The sequence below is a fragment of the Anolis sagrei genome, chromosome 10 (assembly GCF_037176765.1).
Source record: "Anolis sagrei isolate rAnoSag1 chromosome 10, rAnoSag1.mat, whole genome shotgun sequence".
Classification (NCBI taxonomy): Eukaryota; Metazoa; Chordata; class Lepidosauria; order Squamata; family Dactyloidae; genus Anolis; species Anolis sagrei.
Genome location: NC_090030.1, coordinates 25,199,689 through 25,217,753, shown reverse-complemented (window position 1 = coordinate 25,217,753; position 18,065 = coordinate 25,199,689). Strand labels below are relative to the sequence as shown.

Genomic DNA, 18,065 nt, shown 5'->3' with positions numbered 1-18,065 from the left:
GAGTCGCCCTAGGGCTGAGAGCGGCGGTTAACAAGTGCAAGTAATAAATAAATAAGGAAGGCTATTCACCTCAGAAAACATTGTTTAAGAAAGTGCTTCACCACAGTAAAAGTCAATTACAAGTTGTATTATCCAGAAGTGTGAACTGTATTGCAAACCGTGTTACATTTAAAGTTCTACAAGTTCTCTAAGTTATTTCAAGTAAACCAACCGCCTGCAACCATACGCTTTGTTCAAAATAAACTTATTAACTTTAGTTTGAAGACTGCCTCATCTCCATCAATTCTGTGTCCAGTGTGCCATTTCTCACAATAATACATCTTACCTCACGTGGTGGCAGAAACGCCAGGGGAAAGTAACCAAATAAATCTATGTTCTTCTCTCCAGTCACGCTACAATATATACAGTGTAATTATTACTAAGTTATTACATTCCTAATAAAGGAGGAGGTGCGATTGAACAGCCTCCCTTCCAACTTGATAGTAAATTTGGTTCCTAATCAGCAACCTCCATTGCAAATCGGCCAGTTCTTTTTAAAAGTGGGAACTGGGAAAAAATCTCCTGAATACTGGTTCCTATCAAATTGGTGGCAACAATAAATTATCCCTCAGCTCCCTGCTTCGCAATAAGCCTTTTAAAATTTGGTTAACCCTTGTCAATTGGTGGCTGCTCTACATATTGGTGTCAGTGGATTGATTGGATCCATTATATTGTTTTACAGCATACATAACTGGTCTGTGAAGCTTTATTATTTAATTTGGCAGCTAGTGGGATCCATTAGTGATCCGGTATATTATAATTGGTGGCAGCGAGTGAGATCTGATTTAAGGATACAGAGATTTGATTTATCCGATCTTTATGTCTGCCAGTAAAGCGGCCATCTTGAGGGAGGATAGATAGAAGATGGGAGGAGTTGGAGGTCTTCTGGGATTGGCTAGAGCAGAGGAGGAGGAGCCAAGTCTTGGGAGGGAAAAGAATTTCAGCTTCTGAGAGAGAAGAGATTTGGGAACTGGAGGGAGAAGAAGTGATTTGGAGGCTGGGTATTTATGAGAGAGAGAGTTGTGTCAGGGCAGGGCTGAATAGCTGACAAGAAAGGTCAGGCAGCATCCTGATTACTTGTGGGAGACAACACAAGGGATTTGCTCTCTAGTTTGAGTAAGTTCGCTATAAGGACTCTGGGGAGAGTTAGCTAATTACTCAGAAGACAGCCTGGGATAGGTTAGTCAAGAACTCATTGCTATTTCACTGAAGTAGAGTGAGGGATTTTTTTTGTAACCAGTAGTTCTATCTCTGAGATAAGCTCTGTTTGTAACCAAGCCAAGAAACTCTTTTTAATCAACCATTAAGATATTGTGCTATAGTAACAAGTCAAGCGTTTGTGCCTCTTAAAAGAAGGAATCAGTTGTCTGTTTTTTATAAATAAATCTTTTCTCTGTTTGACTTTTAAGAAGCCTCTATTGTTACTCATTTTACCAGTAATCCTTGAGCAGAAATTGCAGGCAGTTCAACATCCTGATATCACAAAAAGAACTCTTACCCTGACAATCCTTTGTTTGGAGTAAAAGGAAGGGCAGTGGTGGCAGAAGAGGGAAAGTAGGTTCTTGTGGGTTTTTTCGGGCTATAGGGCCATGTTCTAGAGGCATTTCTCCTGACGTTTCGCCTGCATCTATGGCAAGCATTCTCAGAGGTAGTGAGAAGAGGGAAAGGTTTACCTCAGAGCGGCATTTCAAAGATCCTAAGACAGCTTGGATTGGTGGCAGCATATAAATATAAGACAAGTACTTTGCACTCTACCATTACATATAATATATAACACCATATCGCTACCATAATATAGATCAGCTGGGGCTTGATTCCTTTATACTGGTGGCTTGTGCTGTGATATTACAAGAATTTCTTTGTAGTGGCGTCAACTGGTGGGATATTATATTGAAATCTTTATACCATACCAGCCAGAGCTGAAACGCCAATCGAATGAATGGTGTCATTACGGGTCACCACGAAGTTTGACATTTTGTCAGAACCCCAGAAGTTGTGATTCTCGTGTACGACTGTGATGGTGTCATCCTAACGCATACCATTCCTCCACGTCAGACCATCAATGCGCAGTATTACTGCTCATTTTTGGAACGCCATCTCAGACCAGCTTTGAGAAAAAATGCCGACACTTTCTGCAGAACGCCCCTATCATTTTGCATGACAATGCTTGGCCACATGCAGCGTAAGCTGTGGCTGATTTGCTCGATCGATGGGGCTGGGGAATGCTCAATCTATCTATCAATGATTTATTACGGTCTTTGACCAGCACAGTATAGAATGGGGCACCAGTGCCCAAGGAAGGGAATCACAGTTCCCAAGTCAAGTATAAAAGCAGATTAAAAACATGTTATAAAAGAGACAAATTAAAAAAATAAAACAGGCTAAACTTACAGTTTAAAGTGCATGTATGAATCTAAAATAGGGGGGGTGGCTAATAACAAATATCAGACAACTGGGAAGCTCTAAAAAGGGATGAGAGGGGGAAGTGCTGTATCATCCACCATACTCCCTGTGACTTTGACTTAATTCCTAAGATGAAGGAACCACTTTGTGGCATTCGCTTCAGAACTATTCCAGAGATTTTTGCAGCAGTAGACCGCTCCTTTCAAACTATCAACAGAACAGATGCTGCAACAGGTGTCCTACAACTTCCACATCGTTGGAAACGGGTTGTACACAATGCTGGCAGTTCGAAAACATGCAAATGTGAGTAGATCAATAGGTACCACTCCAGCAGGAAGGTAACGGTACTCCAAGCACTCATGCCGGCCACATGACCTTGGAGGTGTCTACGGACAACACCGACTGTTCGGCTTAGAAATTGAGATGAGCACCACACCACAGAGTCGGACACGACTGGACTTCATGTCGGGGAAACCTACCTTACCTATCTTAATTAGCAAAGACCACCAGCATTGAAGCGATGTTCCTATACTACCAACTCCACTGAACTGGCACGTCCAAATGCCCAAAGATCACAATCTCCCAAAGCAGTTACTCCCAGCTGAGTCGCCTGAGGGCTGAGAAAAGCGGTATATAAATAAAGTAAACAAACAAATAAATAAATAAATAAACTCTAAATAAAGAAAATGGAATGATGTTGGACAGGAAAAGAGATTCAAAGATGGACTTAAAGCTAACCTTAAAAACTGGTATAGACACAAATTAGGCCCTTGAGCGCCCTAACTGGAGGTCAGCTGTGACCAGCAGTGCTGCGGAATTCGAAGCTGCACGAATGAAGGGCTAAAGGGAGAAACATGCCAAAAGGAAGGTGCATCAAGCCAACCCTGACAGGGACCGCTTTCCACCTGGAAACCAATGTCCTCACTGCAGAAGATCAAGAATAGGGCTCCACAGCCACTTACGTATCCACCGCCAAGACACGACACTTGAAGGGCCATCATCCTCAAGCTACAAGGGATCGCCTAAGTCAAAGTATAAACATACCAATCTTGACTATTTTAGTTGTGTAAAAAGTTTTGCAACACTTCAAAGACAGGATACATTGCTGTAAGCTTAGGGGTGGCTTCAGAATAATAATAATAATAATAATAATAATAATAATAATAATAATAATAATAATAATAATAACCTTTATTTGTACCCCACTACCATCTCTCCAAGAGACTCGGTGAGGCTTACATGAGGCCAAGCCCACAATACATCAATAAACAAAACATCAATAAAACAATCAATACAATACAAATCGTATAAATCACATTAAAAAGGCAATAACCAATCAACAGTGACATATAAGCATTTAAAACCAATGGCCAGGCCAAATGTAATAGATTAAAAATTAAAAATAATGCTGATGTGAACAAGGTAGGATATAACTGGGATAGGATTTACAGAGAGAAATGAGGGAACGCAGTCAATCCTAAATCAATGGTAAAGTGCATTTTGAGGGCATATTGCGGAGAGTTTTCCTTATTCTGGGAAGGCACACTGGAACAACCATGTTTTCAGGCTCCTCCTAAAGACTGACAGAGTTGGGGCATGTCTGATGTCCCTGGTAAGTGAGTTCCAGAGTCGGGGAGCCACCACCAAGAAGGCCCTCTCCCTCGTCCCCACCAATCGCGCCTGCAAAGGAGGTGGGAGCGTGAGCAGGGCTTCTCCAGATGATCGAAGAGATCGTGTGGGTTCATACACAGAAATGCGGTCACTGAATCTCCATACACTGACCTCTGTCTGTTCAATATTAGCAATTAAGTAACACACTTCAACATTTTCAAACAAGGAACATATTTTTTTGAAATTTTGTTACATAGTGGTAACTTAGCAACCAGAACAGATTTTCTGTGGCATTCATAATTATGGATTCAATCCATAGATAGAGTAAAGTGAAGCTACCAGTAGGTGGTGCTGTTGGCCAGTTAAATAACTATTGTAATGAAAATACATTTGTTTTTACCCAGCCTTTAAAGTTCATGCTGAACCCCACAGAAATTCCCCAGTGTTTTGTATAATCCGACCTCTTATAGCACTATTGAAATCATGGAGGAATTTAAAAGGGTCTGGCCCTGAAGGAGAGACCCTGCGGACCCACAAAAAAGAGGGTTCGCTACAATGGTGAGCAAAGAGAAGCCCAATTTAAAAGGTTTTTCCTAAGTTCCCAAAAGAAATCTCACCAAAGTTGAAGGAAGTGCCACCAAGATCATTTTATGGCGATTCAGCTGAAAAGGATGCAAAGCAGCAATATTTCACCAAGCTGAGCATACAGTGTACAAAAATAAAGGCCTTTTTATACATAAAACAGAGCTGCCAGGTTTGAATCTCCCATTCCCCGCCCCTCTGCCGGCTCGACGATGATTGGCTGGCGCTCTACAGCTGGGAGGAGGCTTGGCCACCTCCTGAGCACCTGGGCCAATCGCTGGGCTTCTGCCGTCTTGGCATCCTGACAAATCAGGAGGGAGGCGGGACGAGAGGGAAACAATGGATTCTTGGGAGGATTATGGAGGTAGGAAATGTCCAAACGGCCAACGAGTCCTGGGGCGTGCGAGCCAGCCATTCCTATTGTCATTGAGAAACGTTGATTGTCTGGCAAGCCTGCCATAATCCGGATTTTTCCAGTGCTGAGAGACAGGAACAATGAGGGAATTTTGGCTGTGGTTTCAGTGGGTAAAAGTTGAATCAGTAACAGAATAGGACAAATTGAGATATGATCATAAATGCCAAGTTGAGATATGATCATAAATGCCAAGTGACCGCTTCCTCTGGGGGGCCAACTCCAAGGCCAGAGGTCACAGTCCTTTGTTATTGTCCATGCAAATAGTGTCTTTTGATAAGGGTCTTTTTCAACTGGAGATTTCCTTCTTTCCAGGGTCACAGGGGTGGCTTCTTATATTTTTATACATTTTTCAATAAAGGGGAATTGGGCAAAGGGGTCAGGAAAAGGTCAGATACACAGGGAGGAATATATAAAAATAGAAATCATGTTATAGAAAGCATACCCACTTATCCCTCCCACCAGAGTCCCATAGAAGTTCAAGAGAGCACATAAGTGTAAAGGGAGGTGGTTTCTCAGCAATAAATGTGCTTTTTTTTGTTGTGTCAGGAGCGACTTGAGAAACTCACTTCTGGTGTGAGAGAATTGGCCGTCTGCAAGGACGTTGCCCAAGGACACCTGGATGATTTTGATGTTTTTATCCTTGTGGGAGGCTTCTCTCATGTCCCCACATGAGGAGCTGGAGCTGATAGAGGGAGCTCATCTGCCTCTCCCCTGTCGGTCTTCAGTCCTGCCGGCACAGGGGTTTAACCCACTGCGCCACCAGGGGCTCCACTATAAATGTGCTACCTTCTGCTATATATGAAACCTAGGGAATAAAAACTTGATTAAATGTACGCACTATCTAACATGGGAAGAGTCCTTGTTGTTGTTAGTGTCTTGGCAAATTGACCAAGGCTTAACCCACCGCCTCCTCCTGAGAAAAATGTATAATATCACAAAGGACTACCACCTCACCCGCCTCATAGGAAACCTGCTACAAAACAGGAGCTTTTTTGTTGAGTTCAGGGCCAGAGAAGCAGATGGCGGAAACAGAAGAACGGCCTGCCTCAGGGGAGCGTGCTTGCTCCATCCATGTTCAACATCTACACAGATGACCAGCCACTGCCAGAAGGGACAGAGAGCTTCATCTATGCTGATGATCGTGCCATTACCACTCAAGCAGGGAGCTTTGAGATGGTTGAAGATAAGTTCTCAGAAGCTATAGGTGCTCTTACTGCCTATTACAGGGAAAACCAACTGATCCCTAATCCATCTAAAACACAGACATGCGCCTTTCACCTTAAGAACAGACAAGCATCCCGAGCTCTGAGGATTACCTGGGAAGGAATCCCACTGGAGCATTGCAGCACACCCAAATACCTGGGAGTCACTTTGGACCGTGCTCTGACCTACAAGAAGCACTGCCTGAACATCAAGCAAAAAGTGGGTTCTAGAAACAACATCATACGAAAGCTGACTGGCACAACCTGGGGATCACAACCAGACACAGTGAAGACATCTGCCCTTGCGCTATGCTACTCTGCTGCTGAGTATGCATGCCCAGTGTGGAACACATCTCACCACACTAAAACAGTAGCTGTGGCTCTTAATGAGACATGCCGCATTATCACGGGGTGTCTGCGCCCCACACCACTGGAGAAATTACACTGCTTAGCCGGTATTGCACCACCTGACATCCGCCGGGAAGTAGCAGCCAATAGTGAAAGGACCAAGGCAGAGACATCTCCAGCTCATCCCCTGTTTGGGTATCAGCCAGCACGTCAACGACTTAAATCAAGACATAGTTTTCTTAGATCTACAGAGACACTCGCTGGAACACCCCAGCAAGCGAGAGTCCAAAAGTGGCAGGCCCAAACCCAGCACCTCAATCCATGGGTGATACCAGATGAGAGACTCCCCCCTGGGCACACAGAAGACTGGGCGACTTGGAAGGCGCTGAACAGACTGCGCTCTGGCACCACGAGATGCAGAGCCAATCTTAAGAAATGGGGTTACAGGGTGGAATCCTCGGCATGCGAGTGCGGAGAAGAGCAAACCACTGACCACCTGCTGCAATGCACCCTGAGCCCTGCCACATGCACAATGGAGGACCACCTTGCGGCAACACCAGAGGCACTCCAAGTGGCCAGGTACTGGTCCAAGGACATTTAACCAACTACCAAGTTTGCAAAATCTGTGGGTTTTTTTTTAATCTGTGTATTTGTTTTGTTGTGTTAGAATTGTAACACAATGGTATGGTTGCTGATGACACGATAAATAAATTTATTTATTTATTTATTTATTTATTTACAGTTCTTATATTCCGCCCTTCTCACCCCGCAGGGGACTCAGGGCGGATTACAGTAAACACATATATGGCAAACATTCAATGCCAGTTTGACAAACAACATTTAACAGACAAATACACCGAGGCTATTTAACTTTTTTCTGGCCGCCAGGGGAGTTGCTGCTTTTCATCATCCATCAACAACACCGATGAAGTTCTTCCGCATTCCACATTCCCCGGAGTCTTTTTTCTTTATGGCCTCATAAATTAGTTAAATTTAGCCTCCCACACAAGGTGGTACCTTATTTTCCTACTTGACAGATGCAACTGTCTTTCGGGTTGCAAAGGTCGACAACGGGCTACACAATGGCTGGACACCCACTCCAGCCCGGGCTGGCTTCGAACTCATGACCTTTTTGGTCAGAGTGATCTTAATGCAGCTGACACTCAGCCAGCTGCGCCACAAACCCGTATTATCAAGTCTCATGTGCTTGTCCTTAGCAAAACTATAAGTTACTATCTTTTATGGGGGGGGGGGGGTCATGTTCGACTTCAGTAATCTGTAGTTGCCATCTCACTTTGCGTACTGGATTGTGCCGCCCCTGTCCCAACTCATTCTCCAGGTGTAACCAAGGCTTCTATCCTTGAAGATGAAGGAAGGATGTAGAAAGCTATCGATGCACGAAGTTTCTGTTTTCAGCGACACAGGAAATCCGTGTTTACGGCACGACTTCTAGCCCCAGAAGCTTCCCTCCTTGGCACTTCTGCAGACGAGAAGCCATGTGTGCAAATGCGCACAAACCCGTTCCTCTAGTCAAGAGGGAAGTCAGTTTCTGGTGACTTTGTAAACCGGAAAAAAAAAGAGAAAAGGACAGTGGCTTTCAGCGCAGGGCAATCTGTGACATCTCAGGGCGGTTTGGCCCAGAAGAAGCAGGAAGGCAGTGTTGTGGAGGTGGCTCGGCCTTTTCATCGAGACGGAGAAACCCTACCAGCATGAACCCCGAAGAGCAAATTGTGACCTGGTTGATTTCACTGGGAGCCTTGAACTCCCCGAAAATGAAGGTCGGGGACCCCCTGCAATTCCTCAAAACGTCCCTCAAAGATGGAGTCGTCTTGTGCAAACTCCTTCTCCGACTCCTTCCAGGATCTATAGAGAAGGTAAGGCAGCGTTTCTCAACCTGGGGGTCGCAAGGGCAGGGGCGGCTCAACCATTACGCAAAGTAAGCCTTTGCAGTATAGTTGATTTTGGCCAGGGGCGCTCTTGAGGCGCTCTTGGGGGAAAATAGACCTTGAGGTCTTTCCAAGTTGTGGTCTCATAGGAAATGCTTGTGGCTTGACTACTGCAATGCATTTTTGTTTACGGGCGGCCCTTGGAGACCTCGTGAGAGGCTTCAGTAGGTTGAGAAGTGTTGAAAGGGACGGCAGTGGAGCCATCTAACAGGAAAAGGCCTTCATTGGGTTCCTTTATAGAGCCTAACCCATGAGATCAGTACAAACCACTGTCTCATGTACCCACATCTGACAAAATATGCCCTCACTAGGCATTTACTTGGTCCTCCACAGGGGCGGCTCAACCATTACACAAAGTAAGCCTTTGCAGTATAGTTGATTTTGCCCAGGGGCGCTCTTGAGGCGCTCTTGGAGGAAAATAGACCTTGAGGTCTTTCCAAGTTGTGGTCTCATAGGAAATGCTTGTGGCTTGACTACTGCAATGTATTTTTGTTTACGGGCGGCCCTTGGAGACCTCGTGAGAGGCTTCAGTAGGTTGAGAAGTGTTGAAAGGGACGGCAGTGGAGCCATCTAATAGGAAAAGGCCATCATTGGGTTCCTTTATAGAGCCTAACCCATGAGATCAGTACAAACCACTGTCTCATGTACCCACATCTGACAAAATATGCCCTCACTAGGCATTTACTTGGTCCTCCACAGGGGCGGCTCAACCATTACGCAAAGTAAGCCTTTGCAGTATAGTTGATTTTGCACAGGGGTGCTCTTGAGGTGCTCTTGGGGGAAAATAGACCTTAACATATGCAAGTTGTAGTTACTGGGATGTATAGTTCACCTACAACCAAAGAGCATTCAGAACTCCACCAATGATATAATTGGACCAAATATGGCACACAGAACTCCCACGACGAACAGAAAATATATATCAGTGATTGGTTGGGTGGGTGGGTGGGGTGGGGTGGGGCGCCAAAATACTGTTTGAATACCGTTGAAAATTACCTAGGGCCGCCTCTGCGCGAGGGGGATGTCAGAGGGGTCGCCAAAGACCATCAGAAAACACAATATTTTCTGTTGTTCATGGGGCTTCTGTGAGGGAAGTTTGGCCCAATTCTATCATTGGTGGAGTTCAGAATGCTCTTTGATTGTAGGTGAACTATAAATCCCAGCAACAACTCGCAAAAGTCAAGGTTTATTTTCTCCAAACTTCATCAGTATTCATGTTTGGGCAATGTCCACCAAACCCTTTGAGTATTTTCTGTAGGTCATGGGAGTTCTGTGTGTCAAGTTTTGTTCAATTCTATTGTTGGTGGAGTTCAGAATGCGCTTTGATTGTAGGTGAACTATAAATCCCAGCAACAACTCCCAAATGTCAAGGTTTATTTTCTCCAAACTTCACCAGTATTCACGTTTGGGCAATGTCCACCAAACCTTGGAGTATGTTCTGTAGGTCATGGGAGTTCTGTGTGTCAAGTTATGTTCAGTTTTATTGTTGGTGGAGTTCAGAATGCTCTTTGATTGTAGGTGAACTATAAATCCCAGCAACAACTCCCAAATGTCAAGGTTTATTTTCTACAAACTTCACCAGTATTCACGTTTGGGCAATGTCCACCAAACCTTCAAGTATGTTCTGTACGTCATGGGAGTTCTGTGTGTCAAGTTTTGTTCAATTCTATCGTTGGTGGAGTACAGGTTAACTATAAATCCCAGCAACTCCAACTCCCAAATCACAAAATCAATCTCCCCCAACCCCAACAGCATTCAAATTTGGATGCATCAGATATTTGTGCTAATGTGGTCCAGTGAATGAAAATACATCCTGCATAGCAGATATTTACATTATGATTCATAACAGTAGCAAAATTACAGTTATGAAGTAGAAATGAAAATAATGTTATGGTTGGGGGTCACCACAACAAGAAAGGAGATTCCATCTGAACATGAGGAAGAACTTCCTGTCTGTAAGAGCTGTTCAGCAGTGGAACTCTCTGCCCCAGAGTGTGGTGGAGGCTCCTTCTTTGGAGGCTTTTAACCAGAGGCTGGATGGCCATCTGTCAGGGGTGCTTTGAATGCAATATTCCTGCTTCTTGGCAGGGGGTTGGACTGGATGGCCCATGAGGTCTCTTCCAACTCTAGGATTCTATGATTCTATGATTCCTACTTGGCCGCAGAAATCCATCGGGAAAGTCACACTCTCTCAGCCTCAGAGGAAAGGGAAAGCCATTTGCCTCTAAACAATATTTATGAATATTTGCCTTAGAGTCATCATAAATCGCCAAGCACCTTGAAAGAACATCCACGGCATTCCCCGCACCTATCCAGCTTGTAACTCTATCGAAAAAAGAGATCAGATGCGTCCGGCATGACTTGTTTTTGATAAATCCATGTTGACTATTAGCGATGACCGCATTTGTTTCTAAGTGTTTGCAGACCACTTCCTTAACAATCTTTTCCAGAATCTTGCCTGGTATCGACGTGAGGCTGACCGGATGGTAATTGTTTGGGTCATCCTTGTTTTGCTTCTTGAAGATTGGGACCACATTGGCCTTCCTCCAATCTGCTGGAACTTCTCCCGTTCTCTAAGAACTCTCAAAGATGATTGCCAATGGTTCCGAGATTACTTCTGCTAGTTCCTTCAATACTCTCGGGTGTAGTTGATCTGGCCCTGAAAGGGGACTTGAACTCATTTAGAGTGGCCAGGTATTCCTGGACGACTTGTTTCCCAATTTGGGGCTGGATGTCCTCTAATCCCTCATCCATTCCATCTTGCTGAGGTTGAAGATGACTTTCTTTTTGTGAGAAGACTGAGGCAAAGAAGGCATTAAGTAGTTCTGCCTTTTCCCTATCCCCTGTCAGCATTGCCCCATCTTCTCCTCGAAGAGACCCTATCGCCTCCTTGTTCTTCCTTTTTCTACTGACATAAGAAAAGAAGCCCTTTTTATTGTTTTTAATGTCCCTGGCAAGCCTGAGCTCGTTTTGAGCTTTAGCCTTGCGGACCTTTTCCCTACAGGAGTTGGCTATTTGTTTGAATTCTTCTTTGGTGATTTCTCCCTTTTTCCACTTCTTGTGCATGTCTCTTTTGTGTCTTATAACCATTAGAAGTTCTTTGGACATTCATTCTGGCTTCTTTGCACTTGTCCTATTTTTTTCTCTTTGTTGGCACTGTTTGCAATTGCGCCTTGAGTATTTCACTCTTGAGAAACTCCCATCCATCTGTAACTCCTTTGTCTTTTAGTATCTGTGCCCACGGAATGCTGCTCAGTGTTTCCTTCATTTTTCGGAAATCAGCTCTCCTAAAGTCCAAAATGCAGGTTTGACTTGTCTTCGTTTCGGCCTTCCTTTGTACCTCAAATTGCAGGAGCACATGGTCACTTGCCCCTAAGGATCCAACCACTTCAACCGCATCGATCAGTTCCTCCGCATTTGTTAGGATGAGATCAAGAGTAGCCGACCCCCTTGTTGCTTTCTCTACCGTCTGAACCATGAAATTGTCTGCAAGGCAAGTGAGGAATTTGTTGGACTTTGTACTCTTGGCCGAGTTTGTTTTCCAGTAAATATCGGGATAGTTGAAATTTCATGACTACTACATCTCTTCTCTGTGCCTGTTTGGTCAACTGTTGGCAGAAGACTTCATCAAGTTCTTCCTCCTGGCTTAGAGGTCTGTAGTAGACGCCTACAATAAGATCTTTTTGAGTCCCAGTTCCCCTGATTCTTATTCAGATGCTTTCAAGCTGGTTTCCCGGAATGCTGTCTTGCATCTCTTCTGCAGCGTAACAGTTTTTGACATATAAGGCTACTCCGCCTCCTCTCCCCTTTGTTCGGTTTCTGTGAAAGAGGTCATAGCCCTCCATGTCTACATTCCAGCGATAGGAGTCATCCCACCAGGTTTCAGTGAAGCCTATGACATCATATTTGTGGTGTTGTGCTAAAAGTTGGAGTTCGTCTTGTTTATTTCCCATGCCCTGTGCATTAGTGTAAAGACATGTGAGGCCCTGAGGTTTTCCCCTGAGCTGTTTATTTAGGATTATTTTGCTTTCGGTACTTGGTCCTTGTTGTGTTTGTGCAGCCCTCTGTTTAGCCTTATGGCGGTTCCCTGACATTGTGGGTAAAGTACTGTTCGCAAGGCTGTTGTCCCCCTCCCCCGGTGAACCTAGTTTAAAGTACGCCTAATGAGGTTTGCGAGTCTGTGAGCAAAAAGGTGTTTTCCTACTTGTGTGAGATGCACCCCATCCCTTGTCAGTAGGCCGTCCTCCTGGAAAAGCAGGCCATGGTCGAGAAAGCCAAAGCGTTCCTCCTGACACCATTTTCTAAGCCAGTCATTGACCTGTACTATTTTTTTGGCCCTTGTAGGACCGTGTCTTACAACTGTGAGGAGGGCTGAAAAGACCACCTGTACATTACATTGTTTTAGCTTTGTTCCAAGAGCTCAAGAATTATTTGTGTTCTTTTGAAAAGTATGCCTAGCAGTATCATTGCTTCCTACATGAATCAACATGAGGGGAAGATGGTGATGGGGCTTGAGGAGCCTGGTGAGCCTCTGAGTGATATGGTGTATTTTTGCCCCCGGTAGGCAGCATATTTCTCGAGCCATCTCATTTGGTCTGAAAATGACGACTCGGAGCACCTTGGTGGAGAACGACTAATTAAGAAATAAAGTGAAGTGAAGTGAAGTGAGACCCCACCAAAGAGGGATCGCTACTTTGGTGAGCTAGGAGAAGCCTGATTTCAACAACTTTTATTTCTTTAAAAATTCCAAATAAATCTCACCAAAGTTGAAGAAGCGGCACCGAGGTGGTTTATTTGCGATTCAGCTGAAAAGGATGCAATGTAGCAATCATTCGCTTACAGAGCATGTGGTTACAGGGATCAGAGACATTTTTATAGGAAAAACAGGCTTAGAAGTTTCAAAATCCCCGCCCTCTGCCCGGCTCACAGGGGATTGGCTGACGCGATAACAGCTGGGAGGAGGCTTGGTTGCCTGCCCTGTGTCAGAGCCAATCACAGAGCTCCTCCGCTGCTCAGGAACCAATGGGAGAGCTCCTACCGCCTCAGCGCTCTAGCGAATCAGGAGGAGGGAGGCGGGACGAGGAAGAAACAATGGGTTCATGAGTGGATTAATGGATTTCATGCCCAGGGGGTCCTGAGTTCTGAGAATTCCAACCTGCAGAGGATGCCAGTCTATTGTCTTTTGATGGGTCTTGTAGATTGCTTTATCCGGGCTTTCCTGTCGCCATCAGATATGATACAAAGGAGAGACTGGGGTGAATGTCCGTTGTGACAAGTTTTGAAAGAATATGTCAATTCCGATGGGAAGTGATCAAAGTTTGCCAAAGAAATCCTTTCATCGGGGGGACCGACTCCGAGCCCCAACTTAAGGATTTCAATTCCATGTCTTCCATGCACGAGTTATCATGATAAGAGTTCTTTGTGATTGCTAATTATCCTTTCCACTCAGCTGGCAGCTTCTTGATTGATTTCCCCAAGGGGAGGGGGAAAGGAGCAAGGAATTCAGAGCCAGGTCAGGGAAGTATGAGGGAAGAATACATGGGGAAATATAGGAATCCCAAGAAATTCATATTAAGCATCCCTGCTCACCCCCCGCCCGCCAGAGAAATGGATTAAAATAATAATTTTAATAAAACATGTGTCCATAGTTCATACTGGGAAAGTTCAGATGTGAAAATGAGTTAATTAGAGCCAAAAATAATTTGAAGAAAGTCCAAAAGTCACAAAAGGGTGCTTGATGATTTCCATTGAGCCAAGGAAGGGATTCTTGCAGCACCAAGATCAAGCTGGTCCTTAGTCCTTGGGAAACTATAACTCCCTCCAAGAACTGGGACCTCAAGGCCAGGCTCTTCCCTGAAAGCTTCATGGGGTCCTTGTTGTTGTTAGTGTTTTGGCAAATTGACCAAGACTTAACCCCTTTGCAGAACTATAAGTTACCATCCCTTTTGGGGGGGGGGACATGCTCGACTTCAACCTTGGGGTGACCTTAGGTCAGGAAGGACTCAAAGGCATAGCCGAATCATAGACTCCTAGAGTTGGAAGAGACCCCAGAGGCCATCTAGTCCAACCCCATTTTTCCAGGCAGGAAGAACACAAAGCACCCCCAACAAATGGCCAGAGCTTCCACAAGACTCCGAGGCAGAGGGGACATCGTGATTTCATTATATGCAGATACCGAGATTCCAAAATTCCAAAGCACTCAAGTGTTTTGGAGATGGGATGCTCAACAATATATTTGTCTTGTCGAAAGGAGGCCAGAGAGAGCAGGAACGTGGCCGAAAAGAGGAACTGGGGCATTAATGGAGATGGAAAGCAAATCTCTCCTGCTCCTTTCCTGTGTTCTTCTGCTGGCTCTTTCAAAAAGAAAAGAGGAAGTGTTTAAACCTGCGAAACAGGGCTCAGATTGGCTAGCCTTGCGCTAGAGCCATTCCATAAAAGGCCATGCAAGAGAGAGGCGGGAAGGACGGAGGCAAACTGGGGGTTTCTCTATTGTTTGGCTTCCCTTTCCTCTCATTCATTAACGTAATAAGAGCTCTCTTACCTTGCAGTGGAAGGCGTTCCAAGCTCTGTTTGCATGCTTCGAGACTCCAGAACTATAACTCTGTTTAGTTCTGCTTTCACTGCCTCTTGGGGTTTGTATTTGAAGGAGGGCAGTGCTATATGTTTCTCAAGACAGAGCAGAAGTGCCCCGCGAATCTATAAATCTCATTCATTCTAGACTGGAGAATGGCTTTTGCAGTTTGGCGCCACTTAGAGAACCTGGGAGTCGTAGTTTACTGAGGCACCAATCCTCTTGAGGCAGAGAAAGGCTAAAAACTTGGAAAAACTATTATTTCCAAGGATTCCATAGCATTGAGCGACTGTCGTTGAAATGGGTTGTTGTAGGTTTGTCGGGATATATATAGCCATGTTTTGGAAGCATTCTCTCCTGACGTTTCGCCTGCATCTATGGCAAGCATCCTCAGAGGTTGTGAGGTCTGTGGTTGAAATGTTTTTGTTTTTGTTTTGTTTTGTTTATTTGTGTGTGTGTGGTAGGAGCAACTTGAGAAACTGCAAGTTGCTTCTGGTGTGAGAGAATTGGCTGTCTACAAGGACGTTGCCCAAGGGCCGCCCGGATGTTTTACCATTTATTATTTACAAACTATTATTTCCAATGATTCCATAGCTTTGGGCGACTGTGGTTGAAATGGGTTGTTGTAGGTTTTTCGGGCTAAATGGTCAAGGTAATGTGCTAGAAGCATTCTCTCCTGACGTTTCGCCTGCATCTATGGCAAGCATCCTCAGAGGTTGTGAGGTCTGTGGTTGAAATGTTTGTGTTTGGTTTTTTTGTTTTTTGTTTTTTTGTGGTAGGAGCAAATTGAGAAACTGCAAGTTGCTTCTGGTGTGAGAGAATTGGCTGTCTGCAAGGGCCACCCAGATGTTTTACCATCCTGTGGGAGGCTTCTCTCACATTTCCACATGGGAAGCTGGAGCTGACACTAAAGATAGTATAATAATAATAATAATAATAATAATAATAATAATAATAATAATAATGAAATCCAGCATACTGTGTTTTTGTGTCAGGATAATAATAATAATAATAATAATAATAATAATAATAATAATAATAGAGTAAAAGAATGGAAATGTAATAACAGTGATAACAGAGTAAAATTATAAATGCAGTAACAATAAAAATAAAGTAAAATAATAAATGTAATACTAATAGAGTAAATAAATAATACTAATAATAAATAGAGTAAAATAATAAATGTAATACTAATAGAGTAAATAAATAATAATACTAATAATAAATAGAGTAAAATAATAAATGTAATAATAATAGAGTAAATAAATAATAATACTAATAATAAATAGAGTAAAATAATAAATGTAATACTAATAGAGTAAATAAATAATAATACTAATAATAAATAGAGTAAAATAATAAATGTAATAATAATAGAGTAAATAAATAATAATACTAATAATAAATAGAGTAAAATAATAAATGTAATACTAATAGAGTAAATAAATAATAATACTAATAATAAATAGAGTAAAATAATAAATGTAATAATAATAGAGTAAATAAATAATAATACTAATAATAAATAGAGTAAAATAATAAATGTAATACTAATAGAGTAAATAAATAATAATACTAATAATAAATAGAGTAAAATAATAAATGTAATACTAATAGAGTAAATAAATAATAATACTAATAATAAATAGAGTAAAATAATACATGTAATAATAATAGAGTAAATAAATAATAATACTAATAATAAATAGAGTAAAATAATAAATGTAATACTAATAGAGTAAATAAATAATAATACTAATAATAAATAGAGTAAAATAATAAATGTAATACTAATAGAGTAAATAAATAATAATACTAATAATAAATAGAGTAAAATAATAAATGTAATAATAATAGAGTAAATAAATAATAATACTAATAATAAATAGAGTAAAATAATACATGTAATAATAATAGAGTAAATAAATAATAATACTAATAATAAATAGAGTAAAATAATACATGTAATAATAATAGAGTAAATAAATAATAATACTAATAAATAGAGTAAAATAATACATGTAATAATAATAGAGTAAATAAATAATAATACTAATAATAAATAGAGTAAAATAATAAATGCAATAATAATAGAGTAAATAAATAATAATACTAATAATAAATAGAGTAAAATAATACATGTAATAATAATAGAGTAAATAAATAATAATACTAATAATTAGAGTAAAATAATAAATGTAATAATAATAGAGTAAATAAATAATAATACTAATAATAGAGTAAAATAATAAATGTAATAATAATAGAGTAAATAAATAATAATACTAATAATAAATAGAGTAAAATAATACATGTAATAATAATAGAGTAAATAAATAATAATACTAATAATTAGAGTAAAATAATAAATGTAATAATAATAGAGTAAATAAATAATAATACTAATAAATAGAGTAAAATAATAAATGTAATAATAATAGAGTAAATAAATAATAATACTAATAATAAATAGAGTAAAATAATACATGTAATAAAATAACAATAAAGTAATGTAAATAGGATAATAATAATTAATATATTCAAAATAGTTCATGTAATAAAATAATAATAATAACAAAGTAAAATAATAAATGAACTTGACTCGAGTATAAGCCGAGGGGAACTTTTTCAGCCGAAAAAGGGGACTGAAAAACTAGGCTTATACTCGAGTATATACAGTATTTAATTGTGTGGTCCTTACTTTTTGAAAGTAGTTGTTCTACTCAAGAAAATGCATTTTTGTGCCTGTCACAAACTAGGTGGAATAGGTTGAAATATTCATTGGAAAACTGTGCCAAAATGTGCTATTGTCAGGATACAAATCCAATGAGTAGACATTCTGGAGTTCTAAGTTGGTGTCTATTTTGTGGCTTCCTTTGTGCTGCTTCTGATAAGCCTTTCGCCCAAGGAAAGCAGGCGGATCGCATTGTGCAATGCTTTCGGTTTCT

At 41.6% G+C, this 18,065-nt stretch overlaps 1 protein-coding gene across 1 annotated transcript in view; it reads left to right on the top strand.

The window, feature by feature from the left end:
- Positions 1-8,179: 8,179 nt before the first annotated feature.
- ARHGEF6 (Rac/Cdc42 guanine nucleotide exchange factor 6) overlaps positions 8,180-18,065 on the top strand; it is a 118,958-nt gene continuing 109,072 nt past the window's right edge. Inside the window, exon 1 of the mRNA XM_060756427.2 lies at positions 8,180-8,474. Within this exon, the coding sequence (XP_060612410.2) occupies positions 8,310-8,474 (165 nt within the window). The 5' untranslated portion in view covers positions 8,180-8,309. The remainder of the gene's footprint in view (positions 8,475-18,065) is intronic.